This window comes from Capra hircus, chromosome 17 (genome assembly GCF_001704415.2).
Source record: "Capra hircus breed San Clemente chromosome 17, ASM170441v1, whole genome shotgun sequence".
Lineage (NCBI taxonomy): Eukaryota > Metazoa > Chordata > Mammalia > Artiodactyla > Bovidae > Capra > Capra hircus.
In genome coordinates this window covers 60,903,605-60,930,193 of record NC_030824.1, presented here as the reverse complement: position 1 = coordinate 60,930,193, position 26,589 = coordinate 60,903,605, and the positions used below count along the sequence as shown (strand labels likewise).

The window sequence follows — 26,589 nt, the reverse complement described above, 5'->3', positions numbered from 1 at the left end:
TACAGTTTGTGCCTCTTACTCCCCTAACCGTATCCTGCCCCTCCTCCTTTCCCTCTCCCCACTGGTGATCACTGGTTTATTCTCTATATCTGTGAATCTGTTCTCTTTTGTTATGTTCACTAATTTGTTTTTTTTTCCTAGATTCCACATTTAAATAGTATCATATAGTATATTTTCTTCTCTCTTTCGCTAAGTATAATACCTTCCAGGTCCACCATTGGCTGTTGCAAATGGCAAAACTTCATTGTTTTATATGGCTGAGTAGTATTTCATTGTATATATACATACCCCATCTTCTTTACTCCCTCGTTTGTTGACGGACACTTAAGTTGCTTCCATACCTTGACTGTTGTAAACAGTGCCTCTGTGAACATGAGGGTGCATGTTTCTTTTCAAATTAATCTTTTCATTTTCTTCAGGTATATATGCCCAGGGATGGAATTGCCAGGTCTTGTGGTAGTTCTGTTTTTAATTTTTTGAGAAACCTCTATCTGGCTTCCACTGTGGCTGCACCAATTTATATTCCCACCGGGGTTCTCATTTTTCCTGCGTTCTCGCCAACATTTGTTATTTGTGGTCTTTTTGATGATAGCCATTCTGCCAGGTGTAAGGTGATATCTCATTGTAGTTTTAATTTGCATTTCTCTGATGATTATCAATGTTGAACATTTTTTCTTGTACATGATGGCCTGATGGTCTCCTTTGGAAAAATGTTTATTTGGGTCTTCTGCCCATTTTTTAATTGTGTTGTTTGTTTTTGATATTGAATTATATGAACTATTTATATATTTTGGACATTAACCCCTTATAAGTCATAATTTGCAAATATTCTCTTTTTTAATTAACAGTTTTAATTGTGATAAAAATACTTGTACCATACAATTTATTATCTTAACCATTTTTAACTGTATAGTTCAATGATGTTAAATACATTGACACATTGTTGTATAAACAAGTCCCTACTCCCCCCTATTCCCAGCCCTGGTGACAACCGTTCTGCTTCCTGTCTCTTTGAATTTGACTACTCTAGGTACCTCAGAGAAGTGGGCTCATGCAGTATTTGTCTTTTTGCGACAGCCTTATTCACTTTGCATGATGCATCCATGTTTCATCCAGGTTGTAGCACATGTCAGAATATCCTTCCTTTTTAAGGCTAAATGATACTTCAGCATAGGTATGTGGCACACTTGTCATTCAGCTGTCGATGCGCATTGGATTGCTTCCACTTGCTGGGTATTTTCAATAGTGCTGTTATGAACATGGGTGTACCAGTATCTCTTCAAGACCCTGCTTTCAATTCTTGCAGAGATTCTGTAAGTTGAAGTTAGCTTGCATTCTCCTTGAGGAATGCCTGTAGCTGTTCAGGCTAAAACTTAGAGCTTCTGAGTCCTGTGGTACCTGTAGCCTGGATTATTTTGTGGTTTGGGCTTATCAACTGTCTGTTTCTATCAGAGCAGAACATGAATATGATTCCAGGAATGTATTTAGTTCGGACAGTAATTTCCTAAGTCAGCTGTGTCCAATATGGACCTCCAGATAATTGAATAAGATTTTCAAGCACATCTTTAGTAATATTTTAGTAGACCAGTACTTGAATACCAAAACAAGAGTGTTCCTTGTGGCAGCCATTGGACAGTAGGTTAAATGGGCTATTCTCATAATGTGAAATAGGGCAAAACCGTTATCATATTATAATAGCAAGAACACATGGATCCCGTAGACACACAGTTGTTCACATCATTTAGCCACCAAGTTAAAAGCAGGCAACTACCATGCAAATCATTTAAATTGTGAAGCCCTTCCCGCTCTGATTTAAATGGGCCTTTTTCTAAATCCCACTCTTTTTTAAAGTGCTTGTTTATTTGGCTGCATCGGGTCCTGGTTGTGGCACATGAGCTCTTGCATTGTGGCGTGCAGACTCCTCTCCAGTTGCAGCTTGCAGGCTCGGTAGCTGTGGCACGAGAGCTCAGTTGCTCCAAGGTATGTGGGATCTTAGTTCACTGACCAGGGATTGAACCCAAGTCGCCTGGACTGGAAGGCAGATTCTTCACCACTGGACGAGCAGAGAAGGCCCTCTAATTCCCCCTTTTATTATGAGAGTAAATTCTATATCCTACTCAGAATTCTTTCAAAAGGAAAAAAAAGTATTTTCTCATTCTTTGATTCTTCACTTTTGTTCCAAGTAAATCAAGTTTAGAGACATTAGATTATTTTAATATAGTATCTTAAAACTACTTCCAAATGATCATATGATTTCAATTTAGTGTAATAGGTGTCCTAAGAAAGGACCAGATAAAGTTATAGCTGTGAATAAAATTGGTTTCCTAGTTTGAGAAAATGATAAGACAATTGAAATGTTTCTTTCTTTTTCTCTTTTTTAAGAGTTTCTTTGAGAATATTTTAGAACTGTCATTCTCATGGATTTAAGCCCAAGGTCTTTGCATTGAAACTGGGTCTCTGTGACTATTTTGTTATTGTGTTTATTTAAAACTGGAGTTTGTGCTATTCCTACAAATGAGACGATGTTCATGAACGATGTTGTATCCACATTTAGAAGTAGAGACCAGTGACTGTCGGGTCTGATGTTCGCTTTAATACAGGGCTGTTTCCTACATCAAAAATCTCCTACGGGCTCTATATCAGCCCCACTGTTCCCAGGTAACTTTTGCATTCACTTTTATTTTTTGTACAAATTTATACAAATTTCATCTCTTTCCCAAAGTAGTCTGTGTATTTTTACGGGTTTTTTTTTTTTTTTAGTCAAAATGAGGTAAGATTATCTAATGAATAAAAGCAGGTAGCAGAGATAATTTTTATGTTGTTGTAAAATTAATCCCTGTATCATGCTGAAAAGATTGTCCTTGTTTCAACTTCTTTGGATGTACATTAAATTTCTGTGCATTTAATCTAATTGTGCAAAAAATGATGTGATGTAAGATGCGTTTTTAAGATGGCCTATTTTCTTGAAATTTCAAGCTATATTGAGTACACAGCACTCTTCATTTAGAGAACTCAATTTCATGCAGTGGCAGCAGTAATGGAATTGGAAAAACAAAATCTTACCACATAATGGGGAGCAAAATATAAACAAGTGAGCGAATGCAACAGCAAAACATTCGAGGCACCAAATACCTCTTTATAGTTGTGAAGAGACGCTCTGAGGGAGAGCTGTAAATGACTGAGCCAGCAGCGTGGAGAGAGGAAGAGGCCTGAGGGACTCTCCCCTTTCTGTTTACGTGTGGCCGCACTGGGCCCTCGTTGCTGCATGCCAGCTCTCTCTAGTTGTGACGAATGGGGCCGACTCTTGGCTGCGGTGCCAGGGCTTCTCATTGTGGTGGCCTCTCTTACTGCAGAGCGTGGGCTCAGCAGTTGTGGCACGCAGGCTTAGCTGGGGAGCCGTGTTTGTGATGGAGGTGGTTGAATCGCTCAGCCGTAAGAGTCTCTGAATTGGAACTAGAGTGAAGAAGAGTGAAGTCAGTGCGACTGGGATGTTAACTTGGCTGGAAACAGCTTCAGGTGGTTCTCTTGAGTCAGAAGCCTGAAAGTAATCCAGTTCCCGCCGTCTCATGGCATGGACTTAAGCAGAGTGGAGAGGATATGTCTGTCAGAAAGGAGTTCATCTCTTGGAGGTCTATTTTAAGAATATCTTCGCCTCTTCAGGGCTTCCCTTGTGGCTCCACTGGTAAGGAATCCGCCTGCAATGCCGGAGACCTGGGTTCGATCCCTCGGTTGGAAAGATCCCCTGGAGAAGGGAAAGGCTACTAATTCCAGGATGCTGGCCTAGAGAATTCCATGGACAGTCCATGGGGTCACAAAGAGTTGGACACAACTGAGTGACTTTCATTTCACCTCATTAGCCTCTTCAAGTTGTCTTTTGAGGAACTCTGTTCATAATCTAGGATCATTTTGGCTTTCTCTCTTATTCCAGTCACTGCTGTGGTGACCAGTTCAGTACAGATTTCCCCCAGTTTCATGGATACAGAGTGCTGTGCTCTTCACTGCGAGTCTTTTCCACTGCTGCATCATGGGGGCCGGTCCTTCAGGAATTGCTTGGCTCACATGCAGAGGCCTGTGTTTTGAAGAAAAAAACCTGGGTTTAAGTCCAAGGCTCGATTGTGTACCTAAATTATTTCCTTGTCACGAACATGAGAATGAGTCTGCACAAGGCATGATGAGAACTAACAAGACGAAATTTTGGTATGGTAGGCATTCCATAAGTGATAGCTCTGAGAACGGTGGGGATTATTCAGGTAATAATGCCTCAAGAAAGAGTTAAAGAGATGCTTTTCCTATACAGGTGACAAAAAAAAGTGCTTTTTTTAGGTGTGTTGTTACACATTAACATTCTGATCTGTTTTTCAAGAAGAATCTGAGGTCTCTCTGTAAGCAGTCTTTACTCTGTGTGTGGACGTTTTGCTAACACATCTGATAACAGAAACACTTTGGCATGAGACCTTTCATCCTCCTGTTCCACCCTGGGCAAGTCACCGCTGCCTTCCTGAAAATCTGCATCCTCTCTGGTTTTTCTCCTGATTTATTTACCATGCTGTGTGTAGAAATAACAACAAGAATGCAGTCTTATTTTCCTGAAAAGTAATTTTAAGAATTTGATATTTTCTTGGTCTGTTTTAACCAAAATGGTTATTGGTCTCTCAAGAAGCATTTTGTTCTCCCCATGACAGCAGCAGCAAAAGCTAATGTTCATAGAGGGCTTTATAATTTAAGAACTTCCATACAGTTGCTCCCTACAACTCTGCACAGTGGAATTTAGTGTTAATTCCCAGTTTTACATATGATAAGCCTAGATCTCAGAAGTGACATGATGCCAGGCTCATAAAACCAGCACACTCAGGGGCCCATGGGCCATGCATTCCTACCCCCTACTGGGGCGAAGCCAGGGATGTCTGTTCTGCCTCCAGCGCAGGGAAGCTGAAGGGATCAAGTGCTTAGGAGTGCCCTTTTTAAACTGCGTATCATCAAATATGTGTTGCATCATATTCCACAGACATCCAGATTTGCTATCCGCTTCACCCCGTTTTACAACCTATATCTCTCCTTTTGTTCTTAGAAACTTTTCAAGAACTTAACAAAAGCAGTATCTAGTTTATTAGCCACTTGATCTTTCTGTGAATTTTCAGTGTTACCTTTCTCTAATCATCACTATCACATGTACATCTGTGTGTCTGTCGTTGATTTGGCTGCCTTCGCTTGTCCTCTTCCCTTTTGGCTTTCCTTCTCTCTCATTCATTCATGAAACACTTTTGCATAAAGATGGACACAGGGCACTTGCCTATCTGACTCTCTTTGACCTTCACAAGGTCAATCAGACATGGATCTTGCCTTTAAGAAGCTTAAAGTTAGCAATTGGAATGGTGAGAGTGAAGTGAGCCTTTTTTTCCCCCTCTGTGTACAAAATACATAGAAATTTTGTATTTTAAAAGATCTTAAATATATAACCAAGCTCAAAAGGAAAAAAAAAAAAAAAAACAGGTGTAAGAACAGAGAATTCACAGCCAGATAGTTCAACTTGGAGTTAAAGCTAGCTACACATGGCCCTCAGACTTTTGGATGTAGAAAAACGCCTTAGGGATGGGTGTTAGAAAACAGGAACAGGACAGGAGAATGTACGGTCCAGCAAGGCTGGGCCTGAAATGGAGCCCCCAGGCTCTGAAAAGACTTCACTGTCACAAGCAGGGACAGTAAGCCAGCCAGCCCACCAGCCCAGGGACGTGGCAAGGAAGCTGAAAGAAGCAAGAGCCGCAATCCTGCATCACGTCAAGTGTGGAGTCCAAATTTAAACTACACGAGTCTTGCAAAAAGCAATTAAGCTGAAAATTTAGCATCCAAACTGGTCCAGATCAAGTGAAATGCTTGTACCCCTGATAGCTATAAATGCTAAAACTTCCTGTAGAGTCCCTTCCACAGGACAATGCCCCTGGGACTCGCCCAGAAAACAGTATATGCCTTAATAAAACATGCTGGACAAGCTTATGAGCATCCCCCCAAAATGAATTAAAAACATTTTAAACCAACTATAAACTAAACATGTTGAAAGTATTTAGAGATATAATAGATAAGGTATGATTTAGAGAAATGAGATATAATAACCATAAAGTACAAAGTATCTCATGGAAAATAACAGAAATGTTTGAGGAAAAACTAAAGTGTTTCTAGGCACCTAGCCTGCCATTTCTGAAGGAGGAAATGGCAGTGTGCTCTAATATTCTTGCCTGGGAAATCCCTGGGACTGAGCAGCCTGGCAGGCTCCAGTCCGTGGGGTCGCAAAGACTCAGACACGATTCAGCAAGCAAGCCCAAGACAGGAAAAACATTGAAATAAAAACGCCGTAGACATTAAACAGATTACACAGAAAAATAAAAAAATATATATTAGAAAACAGATGAGAAAGCCACCTAGAATGCCATGCGGGTGTGCTTGCTGAATCGCTTCAGTTATGTCGACTCCTTGTGACCCTATGGTCCATAGCCCACCAGGCCCCTCTGCCCATGGGGTTCTCCAGGTAAGAATATATATGTGAGTGGGTTGCCATGCCCTCCTCCAGGGGATCTTCGCGACCCCAGGGTCAAACCCACATCTCTTTTGTGTCCTGCATTGGCAGGCGGGTTCTTTACCACTAAGCCACCTGGGACACAGTACAAAGAGATGAGAAGATAGAAAATATGAAATGGCAGTTAATGCAGAAGATTCAGTGAGACGGTCTAACCCACGAGTAGGAGTTCAAAAAGGAAAAACGGGGGGATGGAGTGATATTTGAAGAAACAATGTCTAAGAACATTTCAGAACTGAAGAAATAACTGCATCATCAAATCAAATAAGGACACTGAATCCTGAGAAACAGGAGTAAAAATAAGTGTATACTTCAGTTCCTCATATTGAAATTGCAGGCATCAAAATAAACAGCAAGTTTTTATTAAGCTACCAAAAGAAAGTACTAGTTCTCTCCCTATAAGGGAAAGACAATCAGACCAACAAGAAATTTCCCAGAAGTGGTGGTGAAGATCCAGGTGTAGTAGGATACTATCTTCAAAGTACCAAAGGAGGTTACCACACTAGAAATCTATAATGTTAAGCTATCATTCCAGAATGCAGGTGAAATAAAAAATACTTTCAGGCATAGCAAGACTGAAAGATTTCAACATTCAGTGATTGACTGCTGCAGAATTTTAATTATATATGTGTATATATATATTCTTCAGTAAGAAATTGAACCAACCCAGTAGTAAGGAGTGAAGTACAGTTAACAGCAGTGATCAAGGAAATAACATTTGTAACTCTAAACAGACATGAGGTGTGGATATAAGAATGAGAGAGAGAGACTTCGGCAGTAATTTGAAAACTAGTGGAAGTTTAGATACTGAAGAGTGATACTGTGAAAATGGGAAGCAGTAGGCCAAAGATAAAGTACTCTACATTTTTTCTGTTCCTCATGGAAAAGCTGTTGATTAACTTTAGATTTTTAAATATGCACGTTCATAACTTAATTATTTTAAGAGTAAAAATAGAATGTGAATCTTCTAAATCCAGTAGATGAGCAAATAAATTTTTTTTAAGCTGAACCCATTTAATAAAAGGAAACGAAGTAGAAAGACGGAAAGGAGGAGAGGAAGTTAAAATGGTAGGAAAAAATTCCAAATAAATCAATAATCATGATAAATGAAAACAGATTAAACCAAGCTATTATAAAACAGAGACTCTCAGACTTTTTAAATTCAGCTTTTTGCTGTTTGTAAGCAACTTGTATGAAATATAATTATGTGGGGACTTTGTAAACAAGGGATTTTTTTAAAAGGGCATTCCAGGCAAATTCTTTTTTTTTTTTTTTTCCTTTTGACTGCACCATGTGGCTTGTGGAATCCTAGTTCCCTGACCAGGGATGGAGCCTGGGCCCTCGCAGTGAGAGCAGAGTCCTTACCACTGGACCACTAGAGACGTCCCCAGGCAAATTCTAAAGAGAGAGCAAAAGAAAGAGCCAGAGGGAATAAGGAAGAAACAATATTAATATCAGACAAAAATTTTAAGGCAAAAAAATTATGAATAAAGATTGGTGACAGAAGGAGGAAAAAAGCTTAAAGTATTTAAAGATATGAAAAGACAAATCACAAAAGAAGAAACTCAAACGGTCAAAAAACATTTGAAAAATGTTCAGCCTGCTGGTGATCATGACCCTGCAAATAAAGGCAATAGTGGGCCTAACCTTTCAGCCCTCGTCAAGTAGCAGAAACAATTTAAACGGGTTAATGACGAGTGTTGGCCGGACTTGGAACAAAAGGACATCTCATCTCCTCCTGGTTGGAATGAAAGCAGCAGCTGTGCACACATCCATGACTCAGCAGTTCTATTTTCATCCTATATCCTAGAGAAACACCCAAGGATGTCCCTGGGGCCTCATCTGTAATAGCCATAAAGCGGAAACAACCCCGGTGTCCATCCGGAGTGGAAGGGATTAGCAAACTGTGGTGCGTTCAGACAAATGAAAGGCGCTGCAGAGAAAATGACTTCACTTGGAGTTACCTGTATTAAAGCAGATACAGCGCAGAATCACAACATTGAATAAAAATAAGTTGCAGAAGGAGGTGCATACCTAATTTTAAATTTACATAAAACAAAGTGGTACTGGGTGCTGTTTTTATGAATACATACATGTGTGTAAAGTGTACATAGCTGAGAGGAAATGGGAATCTCCCAAGGTGGGTGGCTCCCTTCGTGAGTGAGGAAGATGAATGGGACGAGGAGGGAGGCAGAGCAGGACTTAACTAGGCCGCGTTCCCTTTTTAAAGATCTGAAGCAAGTATGGCAAAGATATTAGCATATATTTGCATTCTTAATTCTTCATGGTGGCTCCGTAGTCTCCCGCTGTTTTTCTCTGTGTAGTTTGGGTTTGGATGTGTGTGCAAGTGTTTTGAAAATATTTCCTTAATTAGAAATGGCTCCCCGAAAGACAAATACCAAGTGATACCACTTATATACGGAATCTAAAATATGACCCAAGTGAACCTATCTATGAAACAAAAACAGACTCACAGATACAGAGAATAGACTTGTAGTTGCCAAGGCAGGTGGGTGGGGAAGGATTGGAAGTTTGGGATTAGCAGACGCAAAGCATGCTATATAGAATGGATAAACCACAAGGTCCTGCTGTAGCACAGGGAACTATATTCGATATCCCACAATGAACCATAATGGAAAACAATATGAAAAAGAATGTGTGTGTGTGTATATATATGTATAACTGAATCACTTTGCTGCAGAACAGAAATTAGCACAGCATTGTAAATCAACTATACTTCAGTTAAAAGGATTTCCCTGGCAGTCCAGTGGTTAAGACTCTGTGCTCCCAATGCAGGGGTCACAGGTTTGATCCCTGGTAGGGAAAATAAGATCCAACATGCTGCATTTTTTATTAAAATTTTAATTAAATTCAAAATTTTGTAAATTAAAAAAAATTGTTTTAATTTTTAATGGTTAAAAATATCTCCTGGCTTATTACAGGGAAAGAAAAACATACAGCAATAATACCAAGAAAATGATGAGTTTTTTACAAATGGCTTTTAGAGAGAATTTTGCCATTGGAATCCAAGAGTGCACCCTGGAAGAGGGATCCCAGGGTGGCTTTGCCACAGACACTCACCTGCGTTCAGTCACTCATAGAAGTGGATCAGCCATCATCAACTCCTCTGTGTCTATGGCCTGAGTCAACAGGCCTGTTTCTCACTGTTGCTGCTAAGTCGCTTCAGTCGTCCGACTCTGTGCGACCTGATAGACGGCAGCCCACCAGGCTCCCCTGTCCCTGGGATTCTCCAGGCAAGAACACTGGAGTGGGTTGCTATTTCCTTCTCTAATGCATGAAAGTGAAAAGTGAAAGTGAAGTCGCACAGTCGTGCCTGACTCTTGGCGACCCCATGGACTGCAGCCTACCAGGCTCCTCCGTCCATGGAATTTTCCAGGCATTCTTCTTCACTCATTTCTTTCTGGTCATCATAACTTGGTACTTACCCAGGGCCTCCCAGAGGATTTATCACTTTGAGGAAAAACATCTGAGCAATTAAATGATGCCTGCCTGCCTTCTCATGGAAAGAGATAATCATGACTTCTGTTGTAATATCTTGTGGATTTTTATGGAAACACTGGATTTGGGCATAGAGAGTGGCTCTGTTGGTTGATTGAATGGGCATGTGTATGTTTCATACAGATTCCCAAATCATCTTCTCCTGGACCAGAGAGGTTCCATTTGAGGAATCTTTAAATGTTGTCTGATTTCCCTTCATTTTTCAAAATTCAGTTTCTCTTTTTTTAAGTCTTTATTGAATTTGCTACAGTATTGCTTCTGTTTTATGTTTTGGGTTTTTGGCCACAAGGCATGTGGGATCTTAGCTTTCCAACCAGGTGTTGTACCCACATCCACTGCCTTGGAATGTGAAGTCTTAACCACTGAACTTTCAGGGAAGTGCCTGGTTTGTCTTCTTAAATGTGTTGCTGCAAAGCGTTAGCAGGCACATTTCACGACCTCGATGGGAGGGTAATGGAGGTCCATGTGGAAATGAGACTGGTCATCCTTGTCATGTTTCCATAGCATCCAACACAGCTCTTCCAAACAGTAAGGGCTTGGAATCTCTGGGCTTCACCCCATGTCACAGCAGCGTCTCCACTCCGTGGACGATCTCAGGATCACACACAGCACCATCACACATTATCACCCTTGATGTAAAGTGGAGTCATGGCACACTTTGAAAAAGGTTGGTTTCGGTGCTTCTGACATTCTCCCAGGGGACGAATAAACAGCCTGGCTAGGTTGGTCGAGAGGCAGTTTACCAGTCACCGTGCGAGGCAGCTGACTTCTCTTGCAAATACACGCCTGCTCTGCATTGAAGCCAAAGGCATAACTCAGACTCAGATTTCTCTGTGGGCTCCCTGGGGCTGCTGGTCTGGGTCTGGTCCTGGACCTCCCAATCTCAGACGTCTTTGCTTTTCCTTTGCAGAGAGAAGATGCACCAGTCTGCCATGTATGAGCTCTGCCAGGGGATGCACCAGATCAGCCTTCAGTTTGTCCGGCTGCAGCTCACCTTCGAGGAGTACACCGTAATGAAAGTGTTGCTGCTGCTGAGCACAAGTAAATTGATGTCCAACTGGCACTTTTTTACACTGTCACATCATCTTCCCTTTCGGAGACTAGCCTATTTCTAGGGCCAGGTAGTCAGTATTTAAAAGAAAAAAAAAAAAGAGGAGGTGGGCAGAGGGCTTTGGTGCAGGATGAATTAAGTTACTTGCAGAGTTTGGGTGGTGCATCTGCCTTGATCCCTTCACCCATCTGGCCACTAAGGATTCGTTAAGTGTCTGTTATGTGTATGGTCGGACTGGGCAGTTCAGGAACTACCAGAATAAATGAGGCACAGTCTCAACCCTCGGGGAGTTTTTGTTTTTCTCGTTCAGTCGCTGAGTGATGTCCCGATTCTTTGCGACCCCATAAACTGCAGCACGCCAGTCTTCCCTGTCCTTCACCATCTCCCGTAAGATAAATTCAAGGTAATTTTAATACACTGTGGAAAGTGATTGTCTGCCATGATAAAGACTTGTCCTGGGGACTCAGAGGAGGGAAGCACATGCTCACTTCTTGGCATCGGAGGACTCTTGATGAAGCTTCATGAGGTGAGGGATTGAGTCCGAGGCATGAGCTGACCTCCCTGCTGGGGAGCATGAGAGAGCATGGTGGTGTGGGAAGCAGACCCACTGAATAGTGCTTAGCTCTGGGGAGTTGTTTTGCCCGTTTATGATTTTTGTTTTTTATCTCATTTATGTATCCACTAATTTTTCAAGGCATATCAGGTACTATTGGATTGGGGAGGCATGGTTGCCCTGTAGATTGAACCGGAAGATTCCCACCTCTTGAAGACATCTGCTGTCTATTAGGCAAGCAGGGGAGTGTGGTCCAGAAGGCTCTGGGCAGCGGGCTGACATGGCCCAAGGGGTCCTTCATGGCTTCGTGAAGATGTGTCTGGCAGTAGATAGACTGAAGGAAAGGGAATGGAATGAGGAGAGAGAGAGGCCAAGTCAGACAGAGAACTGAGCCAGACTGGAAGCCCAGAGACCTGCTGTGAGGCTGTTGAAATAACAGCTTGAATACTGGTGTATTCTTGCCTGGGAAATCCCACGGACAGAGGAGTCTGGCGGGCTATAGTCCATGGGGTCACGAAGAGTCAGACATGACCGAGCGACTACACTTTCACTTTCTTAATGGTGGTGGGTAGCTTGCTGACAGCACCAGATGCATTCGAGACACACTGCAGAGTCAGCCTTGACGAGAACGGGGCACAAAATGGTCTGGATCAGAAGCAACCCGGGTTTTGAGGGCAGAGATGATCGTGAGGTGGTAGTGATACTGTGAGGAGAAATGCGTTCTTGTTGGGATTGGAGCGGATTTTACGGAGGTAAAATGACTTCTCCAGGTGGCTGAGTGGTAAAGAACCCACCTGCCAATGCAGGAGATACAGGAGATGTGGGTTCCACCCCTGGGTCAGGAAGATCCCCTGCAGGATGTGATGGCAGCCCACTCCAGTCTCCTTGCCTGGAGAATCTGATGGACAGAGGAGCCTGACGGGCTTCAGTCCATGGGGTTGCAAAGAGTTGGACATGACTGAGTGACTGAGCGTGCATAGCCTCAGAGAGAGGCCTAAAGAGGGGGAAACTGGGGGACTCGAACTCAGGAAACAAATTTGGGTATTGACATATAAGCTTGACATGATCCTTGTTGAACAGGAAAGTCCAATGGCAAGTGGGGTTGCCAAGGCACAGGAAGAAGCGGGAAGACCCACTGAGGTGCTGGAAAGGAGGAACGCAGTGCTGAGGGACGGGGAGAGCCATCAGGGAGGCAGAGGAGCTGGCAGAGGGCCAAGAGTTCAAGGCTTCCCAGAGGTGCGACTCGTGGCAGAGCTTCCAGTAGAAGCCAGGAATGTTGACAGAAGCCCACTGGGGTTGACCATGCGGCATCAGGCAGGTGCCAGATGGCCAGGGACTTGCAGATTGATGGGAAGCTGCTTCAGACATCTGGAGCCAAGCATGAGAGGAGAGACCACGATGGCAGAAGGAGCCAGAAGAGACGAGGGAGGCAGGGTTAGCCTTGGCAGGGATGCTAAACGCTTCTTCCCCTGACAGCAGCCCAAGCCTTTCCAAACAGAGTGGAAGGAATCTGAGGAAGCTCTCATCAGATGAGGGTGAGGCTGGGATGGTGGCAGGAGACAGGCTGGAGAGGAAATCCCAGAACTGAGTGCCGTGACCACTGAAGAGAAGGAGAAGTGTTCTGGGTGCCAGGATACCAGGGCGAGTGGCGCCAACTTCGGAGGAGGAGAGGCTGTTGCGTGACCCCTGGGAAGCTGAAAGCAGCATCTGAGACATGCCCAGCCCTCCCCCCAGGGCCCAGGAGTTAGTGGCTGTGGTGAAGGGTTTTCAGTAGAGCTATTTGGAAGTGAGTGGTATGAGCAGCCAAGCATCTTGGATAGAATGGATAAGAAAAGATGCTGATCCCAGCACAGAGGGATGGGGTCTGGGGAAGAGTGAAGCCTGCACCTAGCAGGGCAGGAAGCGGGGAGGCAGGGGCTGATGTGTCAGTATCCGCTCTACACACACCTAGCGTCTCTCAGTTTCCAAAGAGGTTTTCCATCCATCATCTGATTTAATGCTGCAAGACTGCTAACTTGTCTAAAGTGGACAAAACAGAGGCGTGCAGGTGTGACTTGTGCAGCCTTCTTGGTAAATTAGGACTCAGACCCAGGGCTTTGGCCTTCCCTTCCAGCCAGATGCAAGGGTGGAAAGCAGGCTGGCAACAGGGGACAGCCGCAGGGAGGGAGCGGGTGAGCCGGCTGGGCTGCACTCCAGCAGGGAGATGGACCAGCAGCCTGGGAGGGCGGTGGGTTCACCATGTCTCAGCTGTGTTTCGCTTGGCCAGCAAGGCTTTTCAGGTTGCTTTCGGCCTCTTGTCATGTTTGACTTTCATGGACTTTGATTGCACAGGCAGCCTGTGCTCTCCCCAGTTTACCGCAGGCCCCACCAGTCCTCAGTACCCACCGCTCCTCACTGTATGCTCAGCCCACATTCAGGAGCTTGTGTTTGCAATCCTCTGTCCACAGGCTCAGTAGAACCAAGCTCTTCTCCCTGCTCCATTGTTCTTCAAGGTTTCTGAGGCTCCCAGCTTATCCTTTCTAGAACATAACTTGGGAAATGTACTTTTAGTTCCCTGCCCAGGGATTGAACCTGCACCCTCAGCTGTGAAAGCAGAGTCCTAACCTCTGGACTGCCACAGAATCCCCTGGAAATGTACTCTTTAAATTCAGCAACAGTGATTTTAGTCCCCTTTCCAAGCTGTATCATTAACCATTAGAAGAAATTTTAAAAAAGAAAAAAGGAAAAAAATATCAGATGGGTGATAGAATTTAAATTTTTTTCTAAAAATATTCATGATAATAATCCTTTGTAAACATTGGCCACTCAGTTGTTATTGGTGTCTTGTCCTTTCACATCCATTTAATCAGTCAATTCTGATATCAATTCTGATACCATTTAGCTCCCCAAATTAATTTATTAGCTTCCAGGTAATTCAGTACATTCAAGGCTGATTTTTATTGATGCAGAAAAAGCAAAATAAAAAACCAGAACAGAAGTAAAGAATTGTATAAATCATGAAAACTTCAGGCTCTAGTAAGCTTATCTTGCTAATCTCTGATAGAGTGTATGAAAGTTTTTCTTCTTATTTAGAAGGTTACATTATACACCTGATGTCCGGTATATGAGGTAAGTTAAGCTGTGACATCAAGATCATGTTCTTTTTGCTCACACAGGAAAGCAAACCAGCTTCCCACCCAGCTGTCTCTTTGCTCTTCTCCAGCCCATGGATTCTGGATGGTTTCCATGAGCCCGGCTGCATTTAATAAGTAAATTCAGAGAATCTAGGCAGACCTCCAAAATTTGAGGTTTTGCCTAAGTTCTCTTTTATTTGTGGGTCTGTTTCAACTTCTAAAATATCTGGCTGGGAAACTGGTACAATATATTTCAGTCACAGCAGTAAAACACAAGTAATATTTGACACAAGTTGATCATACTCTTGAGAATTTTTGATAACACAACTGTCAGAAATAGGAAAGCTTTTGGTTAATCTCAGTAGCTGCACCAAATAGCACTGAAACATAGTCATGAAATGTACTCACTCCATTCTAATTTTAGGTAATTTTTTAAATGTGTTATATCCATAAGTATCTGTATTGAAAAATGAAAGGTTTACTCCATAACATTTTGAAACTTAAAAAAAATGTGTATCAATAAGTGGGCTGTGAAAGCTTTTATATATAAACTCTCAGTTTCTTTTATAAAGTTTTGGGTTAATCATAAAATTTTGGTAGAAAGTGAATCTATAGTTTCACAGTTAACATTCTACCTATTACCATTCTTCTTTATGTTTTTTAAATACTTTTAAAACAAGGGTTTAATTTGAAAGAAAAAAACTGTTACATAATGAAGGACATTTAATTCTGATTGTGAATGTCAAATATTTGAAACCACAACTAATATTGTGGCAGCCGCAGGAATGTGTGCAGTGCCTACAAGGGATTTATTTTTTCCCCTCGAAAATAGAGTTACGATAAACCACAAACCAAAAGCCTCAACAATTAAAACTCAAGGAGGTCATTAATATCATGTGTGAAGTTAATTTGCAAGATAATCCATATCTTTATATAGGACAACAGGGTTTATTTGGGAGCAGTGGTATTCTTGACTCCCGGGGTTACATGTAACACTCAAAAACATACTTAGCTGTTCTGAAGAGCTGATGACCCAAGTGAATTTTTATTGCTGCCACTTACGATAAATGAGCAAATAGCATGTGCAATTGAGAAATGAAAGTTAGAGCAATTTCATACTCAGACTATTACTATCACAAGATGAATTTTTCTCATCTTCATCTTCCAAAAACGGAAGTCCTCAGTGACTGTTTGTCAGAGTTAAAGCATAAGTGCTTATTGGCTGTAGTGAACAAAAGCAAACACGTAGGTAGATTTTCAGAGGGAGCCTCTGTAGCTTACGCTCTGCCCTCCATCTCCTCGCAGAATGCAGGCACAGGTTGCTCCCTGTCTCCATAAACCATGTTCACGTGTGTCCTGGGAAAGATCATCTCCTTTCCGGTCCCAGAAGCACTCATTATGCTTACAGGTGCTGAATTTCAAAGTATTATTTTCAGTGAGATGTTTCTCATTTAATTAGAAAAAACTAGCAACTCTATGGAGAAGGCAGTGGCACCCCACTCCAGTACTCTTGCCTGGAAAATCCCATGGACGAAGGAGCCTGGTGGGCTGCAGTCCATGGGGTCGCTGAGGGGCGGACACGACTAAGCGACTTCACTTTGACTTTTCACTTTCATGCATTGGAGAAGGAAATGGCAACCCACTCCAGTGTGCTTGCCTGGAGAACCCCAGGGATGGGGGAGCCTGGTGGGCTGCCATCTATGGGGTCACACAGAGTCGGACACGACTGAAGTGACTTAGCAGCAGCAGCAACTCTATATGCCTTCCCTGGTGGCTCAGATGGTAAAGAATCTGCCTGCACTGCAGGAGACCCAGGTTCAGTCCCTGGGTTGGGAAGATCCCCTGGAGAAGGAAATGGCACCCGACTCCAGTATTCCTGCCTGAGAATCCCATGGACGGAGGAGCCTGGCGGGCTACACTCCATGGGGTCGCAAAAGTCTGACGCGACTGCACACACACACATACACACAGGGATGCTGTATACAGGGAGACAGAAACCATACTTCTTCATTTTCTCTTATTGAGGATAAAGGTGAATGTGATTTCTTCACTTCGGGAGTTTTTGATCTTGTTTTGTATGTAGAGCACTGTCCTGTTACCCATCACACACACAAATCTGGGCACAGACCTGCCAGCAGGCTGTCTGGGTGGTCACGTGACAGTGCCTCAGTGGTCATGTGATCCTAGCGCAACAAGAATAGGAAGTGCTTCTTTGCAGCATGTCCTCCCCCGATAGACAGCCAGTTTCCCCAAGTATCTTTGACATTTGAACTTGAATTTCTAATTTCAGCTCCAGCTTAGATTGTCTGTGTTTCCTCCAGTTGTCCTGAAAAATCAAAGTATATTTTCCTACATCAGAGGTATTGGCAAGTAAGGGCTCATAAAGCCTTTGATGGCAGGCCACAGGATAGTGTAGCGTTGTGCTTAAGAGACAGGCATGGGAAGCAGACCTAGGTTTCTGCTCCTTCTCTGCCATGTATGTATTGTGTCCTTAGGCTAGTGGTTAAGCCTCCAGTCTTCAGCTTCCACACCTGTGGAACGAGGAGAATATAGTGACTGTGTCATAAGACTGACGTCAAGATGAAGCAAGTTAATATAAGCAAAGTGCATTCTAACATACACCTGCTACGCCAGTTACTTGTTTGTATGTGTGTGTACAGAGGTTAACCGGTATATAGCTGCCATGTTTACTCATAAGGGATTCCCCAGTGGCTCAGTGGCAGAGAATCCTCCTGCAGTACAGGAGATGCAGGAAACGCAGGTTCGATCCCTGGGTCAGGAAGATCCCCCAGAGAAGGAACTGGCAGCCCATTCCAATATTCTGGCCGGAAAAATCCCATGGACAAAGGAAGAGGAGCCTGGCAGGCTGCAGTCTGTGGGGTCACACACAGTCAGACACAACTGAACCCACACACATATTCATAAATGCAGTAAGCAAGATTCAGTGTCAGTCTCAAAGTGTGAGCCTCACGACCTCAAAATAGCCTAAGCCATTTAACCACGAAGATGCTAAAGCTGATTTCCGCTTTGAGAACTTACATGTCTGTATTCCTTCACCACAGTTCCAAAGGATGGCCTCAAAAGCCAGGCTGCGTTTGAAGAAATGAGGACAAATTACATCAAGGAGCTGAGAAAGATGGTAACAAAGTGCCCCAGCAACTCTGGGCAGAGCTGGCAGAGGTTCTACCAACTGACCAAGCTTCTGGACTCCATGCATGACGTAAGTAGAGCCTCTTGGCGTCTGTCAGCCACACACTGGACCCAGGGAAACCGGAGAGCTGAGAAAGTTCTTGAGGCTTTGGGAAGAACAGGAGTATATTATCCACAGTAGGCAATGAGAGGTTAAAACTGATTAGGAGACTTCCCCTTCAATCCAGTGATTAAGGCTCTATACTTGCAATACAGTTCCATTCCTGATCAGAGGACTAGGATCCCAACATTTTTAATTAAAAAAAAAAACTGATTAGGAAGAAAAAAATTTTTTTTCAGAATACCTTTGAAACAAACTTCATTTAAAGTGAAAGGTGTGGCTCTTTCCCCTCCTGAGCAGAGTGTAAGAGAAATGGGTGCCATCGTGGCAAAACCCTGAGCTTGGGGCCAGAGAAGGAAGGGCCTCAGATTTGCTGCAGGTGTCCGGTCGAGTTTCTCATTTCTGCTGGCAACTTAGGAAATGTTTGGTTAATGGGAATGTTTGCTTTAACATTGCATAAATAATGTCCATCTTCTACAACTGTTCGTCTCATAACCCAATCTTTCAAAAACATTATTAGTGGTCCAGGGCCAGCTGGGATCATCGCATTCTTTGCCAGATTCAGAATCTTATACTCACTGTTCTTCATAGGAGTCACCTTTCCTGTCTTGTGTAAATATGCAAAGTAAACTCTTGAGCTTGTTTCTAATTTACTGAATTACAGATGTAGTCAAGGTGTTAGCACTTTCTACAAAATACTGATTCGAATAACTTGGTTTGTCATGTCACTTAAAATGTGCTTCTCATTTCATTTTGCAAGCAGTTTCTTCAGTTCTGGTTCAAAAAATGTTGTACAGGGTCATGCTAATTTAACATTTTTATATTTGCTTTCTTTTGGAACATTTATTGCCCAAATTCAGTCCATGTGATTTGGATAAGAAATCCTTTTTCAACTATCTCTGTGTTGCTGAGGACAGTGTTGACAGGCTTGATGACCAATATTATAATTGTGTTGCTACTGAAATAATGGTTCATCCTTTAGAGATTTGTCTATGCCACTGGAATGGTATGTCTTTTGGGGTTGGTTGATAAAAGAATGTCGCTTTCCAGGGTTTTTACACTGAAGACCCAGTACGTATCACACTGGCCTTTATTTTCTCTGAACATTTCCCATGGTAAGAGTCAAATTCCCACAAGGTGAATTCAGTGATAGATAGTTGGGCTAGTTATCAGTGGCCTCAAAGCATGACTTACTGGAAAATCTCAGGGATAATGAATGATGGGCCACAAGACTTTGGGGAACACAGCCAACAATGCTGTCCACAACTCTCACAAAAGGAAGGAAAGGAAAGTAGAGCATGAGGCAGGGTCGTCCACCCAGGAATCAGGAGCACTGTTACTCTCTCCTGTTGGTTTTGTTGAAAGCCTTTCTTAGTGGAGCTGTTGCAGAAAGGGGGACCCCTTCCAGGATCGAGGGGCTTCCCTTGCAGCTCAGTCAGTAAAGAATCTGCCTGCAATGCAGGAGACCTGGGTTCAGTCCCTAGGTTGGGAAGATCCCCTGGAGAAGGAAATGGCAGCGCACTCCAGTATCCTTGCCGAGAAAATCTCATGGACAGAGGAGCCTGGTGGGCTGTAGCCCATGGGGTCGCAAAGACTCAGAAACGACTGAGCGACTAACCCTTCCTTCCTTCCTTCCAGGATCAAGAGTGGGCTCTTGTCTGACACTCAGAAATGAATTATCCAAAAACATGTGCATGCTGAGAAAGCCAAAGACTTTACTGGGAAGGGCGCCTGGGTGGAGAGCAGGAGGCTAGGGAGCCAGGAGGACTGTTCTGCCACGTTGCTCGAAGTCTCGGGTTTTATAGTAATGGGGTCAGTTCCCAGGTTGTCTCTGGCCAGTTATTCTTCATTCTGACTCAGAGTCCTTCCTGGTGGCGTGCGCCTCATTCAGCCAAGATGGATTCCAGCGAGCAAGATTCTGGAAGGTTGTTAGGACACGTGGCATCTCCTTTAGACCTTTCCCAAACGCTTCCAGTCGGTGGTGGCTTGTTAGTTCTGTGTTCCACAGGACCTCCTGTTGTAAAATAACTCATGCAGATAGTTACTATGGTGGCTTGCCAGGGTGGGCAGTGTCAGTCACTGTTTCTCCTAGCAGACCTGGGCTGGGAGCAGGGGGCTGGGGAGCAGAAGGGTGATTCTTTCTTGATGAATTATGTTATTCATGCAAATGAGTGGGCAGGCACAAGTGCAGCTGTAAAATGAGTGTGTAATTGGCACCATGTAATCTCATGAAAAAGGTGACACGCTTTGAAGTACTTTGCATATAATGAGACTTAACAACAGAAGTTAAAACTTGTTTATCTACAGCCTTAAAGAATCTCAATGCCTTTGGGAATCTCAGTGCCCAGTGGGATGGTGAAAACCCCCAGAGGCCACACCAGTAGTCAAGGTGTCAAACCGTCCTCTGCTGGCTTGTTTTTAGCACCAGCTCAGTGAGCTGATTGCCAGTGGCTACTCGGTAAGCAGTTGCCAAATGTCTAAATCATAATTGATGATTTCCTGCCAGACCCCCCCCACCCACCCACCCAGAGCAAATCAGTGTCTTGTTGTTCAGTTGCTAAGTCATGTCTGACTCTTTGCCACCCCGTGGGCTGCAGCATGCTAGCCTCCTCTGGCCTTCACTGCCTCCCAGAGTTTGCTCAGATTCATGACCTTCGAGTCGGTGATGCTCTCTGACCATCTTATCCTCTGCTCCTCCCTTTTCCTTTTGCCTTCCCAGCATCAAGATCTTTTCCAATGAATCGACTCTTCATATCAGGTGACCAAAGTAATGGAACTTTGGCATCAGTCCTCCCTATGAATATGTTTTTAGTATTTTTTTTATTACGGTGAAATTGATACAAAATAAGCTGAACATACTTAAAGCGTACCGTTTGGGATGTTTGAGACATGAAACAATTATTGAAATCAAGACAGCAGGCATCCCCATCACTCCAGAAGTTCTCTTGCCCCTTTTTAAAAAATTGAAGTATACTTGATTTACACCGTTGTTAATTTCTGCTTTACAGCAAAGTGCCTCAGTTATGCATATATAAATATATTCTTTTCTGCTATCTTTTATCTTTTATCTTTTATTGAACACATCACCTGTGCTCTACAGTAGACTTTGGTGTTCATCCATCAGCTGTCCTGCTGCCACCCCTCCCCAGTTGCTTTCTGGGTTACTTTCCGGCAGTGTAGGTTGGGTGATACATGTCAGTGGAATCATGTTAGTGGACATATGTTAGTGATACATGTTATGGGATCATACAGTGTTATAGTATGTGGCCTGTTGTATCTGGCTTCCTTCACTTGGCATAATTATTTGGGGGTTTCATCCACAGTGTTGCCATATAGCAGTACTTCATTCCTACTTACTGCTGACTGACCTCCCATTGTGACGATAATCCACAGTTTGGTGGTCCCGTCACCCATTGATGGACATTTGGATTGTTTCCAAATTAGGGACAATTTCAGAGTAAGTTGGACTTCCTTGATAGCTCAGCTGGTAAAGAATCTACCTGCAATGCAGGAGACCCCGGTTCGATTCCTGGGTTGGGATGATCCCCTGAAGAAGAGATAGGCTACCCACTCCAGTATTCTCGAGCTTCCCTGGTGGCTCAGACAGTAAAGAATCCTCCTGCAATGCAGGAGACCTGGGTTCGATCCCTGGGTTAGGAAGATCCCCCTGGAGGAGGGCATGGCAACCCACTTCAGTATTCTTGCCTGGAAAAGCCCCATGGACAAAGGAACCTGGCGGGCTATAGTCCACGGGGTTTCAAAGAGTCGGACACAACTGAGCGACTAAGCACACACACAAAGCTGTGCACCGTGTGTGTGTCGATATATGGACACTGCTTTCTTTTTCTTGAGTGAATAACTAGCGGCCGTGGAAGACCTGGGTCACATGGTAGGTCATATGGTATTTTCCAAAGTGGCTGCATAGTTGTGCATTCCCTCGAGAAGTGTGTGTGAATACAGACTGCCCCACATCCTTGCTGACATGCAGTATCATTGGTCTTTTTAGTTTTAGCATTCTAATAGCTGTGTGGTGATGTCTCCCTGGAAAGTAAGTGTTAGTCGCTCAGTCGTGTGTCTGACTCTTTAGGACCCGTCTTTGTGACTGTAGCCCTCCAGGCTCCTCTGTCCATGGAATTTTCTGGGCAAGAATACTGCAGTGGGTTACCATTTTCTATTCCAGGATAGAGTTGTTGCGAAGATAACAATAGTGGTTAGTTTAGTCACTAAGTCATGTCCACCTCTCTGCAAGCCCATGGATTCTAGCCCGCCAGGCTCCTCTGTCCATGGGATTTCCCAGGCAAGAATACTGGAGTGGATAGACATTTCCTTCTCCAGGGGATCTTCTGACCCAGAGAGATCAAACCCTGAGTCTCCTGCACTGCAGCAGATTCTTTATTGTCTGAGCCACCAAGGAAGCCCCAGAGTCTCCCTATGGTTTTGATTTGCATTTCCCTCATGATTAATGAATGATCTTTTCTTATGCTTCTTTACCATCTCTGTGTCCTCTTTGCTGAAATATCTGTCCAACTATTTCTCATTTTTAAAAACTAGGATGTTTGCTTGTAATTGGATTGTTGAGTTTTGAGAGTTCTTTGTATATTCTGGATACAGTTCCTTTGTAAGACATATAACTTGCAAGTATTTTTTCTCTGTGGCTTATCTTTTCATTCTCTTATCAATGTCTTTTGAAGAGCAGGGATTTTCAGTTCTAAGAAAGTTCAGTTGATTATTTTTTCTTTCATGAATCATGTTTTTGGTGTAGCTAAGAATTCCTTGTCTATGCCAACATCACAAAGCTTTTCTATTTTGTTCTAGAGGTCACTGTCCTTCATTGACTGATACATAGTATCTCAAAAACCATTTTTATGTTGTTTTTGGTGGAAGGGTAGATCTAATCCACCTGACTCCACTTTTGCTGGAAGGAGAATATTCTTCCGGGAACCACTGGAGTCACTTTAAGTCTGAAACCTTTAATTTTAAACAATCAGAGATGTTTGCCCTTAGAAGTAGCTTAACAGAAGCATCTTCAATGCTCTATTTATTAATATATTCCCATCCCAGACAGAACATTGAAAAACGCATTGTAAGTCTGGAGGGACCTTTCTAACATTCACGCTTACTCAGACTTGAGACTGCCTGCAGCTTTTTCATTAGAGTAAATTAGTGAGTCAACATTTGTGGAATTTTCTTCCAGGGAACAAAGAGCTACAGGAGGACTGGCTCTGTACTCAGAGCCTCGTTCTGGTCACTTTGTGGAAAAAGAGCATGTGTTCCTGAGAGTCACACAAACAAGAACCTTGTGCCTGTAAATCCAAGTTCTGTTTGAATAGCATGCCTAGTATGCCTGGCCTCGGGACACACATATCTGGGGACACGTGTACACAATGCTCGGGACATATGGTTTTCTCCCAAATGGTGCGCATGTGTGTTGGCAGAACAGGGCCAGGGTGAGTGAAGGAACAGTGTCTGAAAGATCAGGTTGGGAGTCAAGTATTTGAACTGGTCAGCAGCTTGAATGAATCCCAAGCCCTCCGAACACCAGTCTCCCTCCCAAAAAAGGTTCAAAGAAAGCAGTTGTGGCCAGGCCTCTAGGGATGGGTGTGTTTTTGCATTCTAAATGGGTGTTATATGTAAAGCACACAGATTCCTTATTGTTCCAGAGAGAATTGAGAATTACTAGTCACTTTCTTCCCTGATGGCTCAGCAGGTAAAGATCTGCAGTGCAGGAGACGGAGATGCGGGTTCACTCCCTGGGTTTGGACGATCCCCTGGAGGAATCCTGGAAATGGCACCCCACTCCAGGATTCTTGCCTGGAAAATCCCATGGGCAGAGGAGCCTGGGGGGCTACAGGCCACGTGGTCGCAAAGAGGCGGACATGGCTGAGCAGCTCGGTGCGTACAGGCACTTTCTGGGTATCGCCAGGAGTGGCAGTTAATTTCCTGTCAGCGAAGAAGGCACGTTTCTCATGGATTTGTTGGCAACTTCTATTCATTCATGGAGATCGAGGCCTATTTATGCTATGATCAGGTTGTAGAACAGCTGCGGCTGCTGTTAAGTCGCCTCAGTTGTGTCCGACTCTGTGTGACCCCATAGACAGAAGCCCACCAGGCTCCCCTGTCCCTAGGATTCTCGAGGCAAAAACACTGGAGTGGGTTGCCATTTCCTTCTCCAGTGCATGAACAGCTAGTAAACATTAAAGGATGATAGTAATAGAATTTCTCAGAAGCAAAAATGTTACCCTTTCTCTGTTAAGTAGTATCACGGTCATAGTATTGTAATTGACTTTATTTCCATGTATATGATATGTTGCCTCATGCCTAGCAAAACTGTTGTGACTGCAGAGGATACAAAATACCTGTAGGACACCAACCTACCCCTCAAACTTCTTAGAGTCTAAAAGAGGCAACTAGAACATTCCACAAAGCAGAAGGTAACTATGGACAAAGCAATCTTTGAGAGCACACACGCTGCTCATTCATTCACATGTCTGCGAGCCCCTCCTGTGTTCCAGGACAAGAGGTACAAGTGGGGACAGAATACCTGTCTTTAGGTATACCGCTTGCTCTTAAGGGAGAGCATCCCGTTCTAAAGGGGAAGCAGAGGGATCTGTTCAGATGCCTCAGTACCTGTGTTATTTCATGCCCTTCTAAAAACTCCCTATAAGATGGGTATTATTCTCATTATTCCCATTCCTGTCCTTAGGATTCCCATTTGTTCTGATAGAGGAAGAGGTTCATCTGATTCAACAAATACATTAGCCTCTAAAAGTGTCAGGCAGTGCAATGGAGGAAGAGACTCAAATCTGGCCTCGGGGAGCTTTCCGCATGCTCAGGACCACCTAACAGCACCGTACAGGGTAGGGGCTGAGAGCTCTGCAGACATGAGCACACTGGGCATTGTGTGCTCACGGGTGTTTATTCTGAGTTGCTGGAAAACCTTGTCGGGTAGGTCTAGGAGCCAGTCACGCTGGGCAGGGGTCATGGAAGGCTTCTGGAAGTGGAGTAGGGGTGTCTCAGAGAATCTTTATTTCGTGGAAGATGAGGCAGAGATCCAGAGAGTGACTTCTCGGGGTCCTTAGGGAGCCAGTGGCAGCTGGAACCCTCTTTGACTGTCTGGTGCTCCCCATACCCCCCATGAGATGCAGGAGGGCCTCAGACTGCTGGCTGCCGCTGGGTCCCAGGCTGGGCTGCGTCTCCAGAGCTCAGAGAACAAGCAGGAGGAATACTGCAAAGGGCAGCTGCACTGCTCTCTGACTCTTCAGACGCATTTGCGCTTCGCTGGCAGCTTCTGGAATGCATTGTTTTGTAAGGCCCGGGATTGCATCTGAAGGCAGTGAACCTGGTGTTATACTAAAACATCACGTATGTTTAGCAGTTCCCAAAACCACATGTAGGGTCTGCCTCACCGGAGGCTGAGCTGGTTTCAGGGCGGAGGGGAGGTTTTCATCTGCGCTAATGATCATTAAACAGTAAACCGGGCTAAGGACCTACGCATTGCCGGGGCAGGCACTGGAGACTCCCTGGGTGGGACTGGAAGGTCCTCTCCCCTGTGATTGCTTTCTGTGGTGGCAGAAGGAAGGCTGCACAGCCCAGGTGGCTCTCAGAGCTAAGCTGCTCCTCTGCACGGGGGGAGGCGGGCACGATGGGAGCAGACACAGCGATACAGGACCTACCACACGTGCACACCAGGAGGCTCCCTTCTTTATGTGGAGAGGGTGTGAATTTCAGTTTCATGATCATCAACAAAAGAGATGCTGCAAGCAGCCACGTGCATTAAATTATTTCGAGAGCCCCGTTGCTCCTTTAATGAGTGGGTGCTTTCATGTCAGGCAGCGATAGTGGCGATTTCCATCATGACTGCCCTCAAGGTGGTTTCGAGAGCGGTGCAGGCCCGCTGCTTCCTGCATGCTGAAGCATGCCAGCCCTCAGCCGGCTGGATCCACCATGTGAGCTGCCTGCCGCTTTCCTGTCCGGTTCTGTTCCACATCTTCGCAGTCAGTGTCCCCTCCAGAAAGGTTCTGAGGCCCACATCGGAATCTGCCACAAAACGATGACCGCTGGGGACAACAATAGAGCATGGCCTCTGCTCCTCCACCAGCATTTCTCTCGGGCACTCCACTTACATTTCTTGGTCCTCAGTTTCTTCCACTGTAAAATGGGAATAAGACCCATCTTAACTATACGGGAATTTTTGAAGTGTGTGAAATGACACAGCCACAGGGTAACAAGCACCAAACAAATGTTCATCATTTTGCTTCCACTTTCCCAGATTGGGCTTGCATTTCCCCAAACCATATCTCTGCACCACCAAAAAAAATCCATCAGGCTGTTTTAGTTAACTGTAAACAGAGACAAACAAGCATATGGCAGGGCCCTCAAGGGGGTAACAGTCTAAAGTCGGCAAGGCCCGGCAGGGACATGGGCAGGAAAAGCCATTCTGCACTGGGGGCAGTCTTCCGGTGGTGAATCCCATAGACTCAGGTCAGCATAGAAGCCTTTCCAGGTGCTTCCGTTCCCAGTGCCCTGATGTTGTTC

At 44.1% G+C, this 26,589-nt stretch overlaps 1 protein-coding gene across 3 annotated transcripts in view; it reads left to right on the top strand.

The window, feature by feature from the left end:
• The window catches only part of NR3C2 (nuclear receptor subfamily 3 group C member 2), a 433,501-nt gene that overhangs the window by 374,600 nt on the left and 32,312 nt on the right, over positions 1 to 26,589 (top strand). For all 3 annotated transcript variants that reach the window (XM_018061588.1, XM_013970502.2, XM_005691196.3), the window contains exons 7-8: positions 10,998 to 11,128; positions 17,867 to 18,024. In XM_018061588.1, coding sequence (XP_017917077.1) covers positions 10,998 to 11,128; positions 17,867 to 18,024 — 289 coding nt within the window. The remainder of the gene's footprint in view (positions 1 to 10,997; positions 11,129 to 17,866; positions 18,025 to 26,589) is intronic.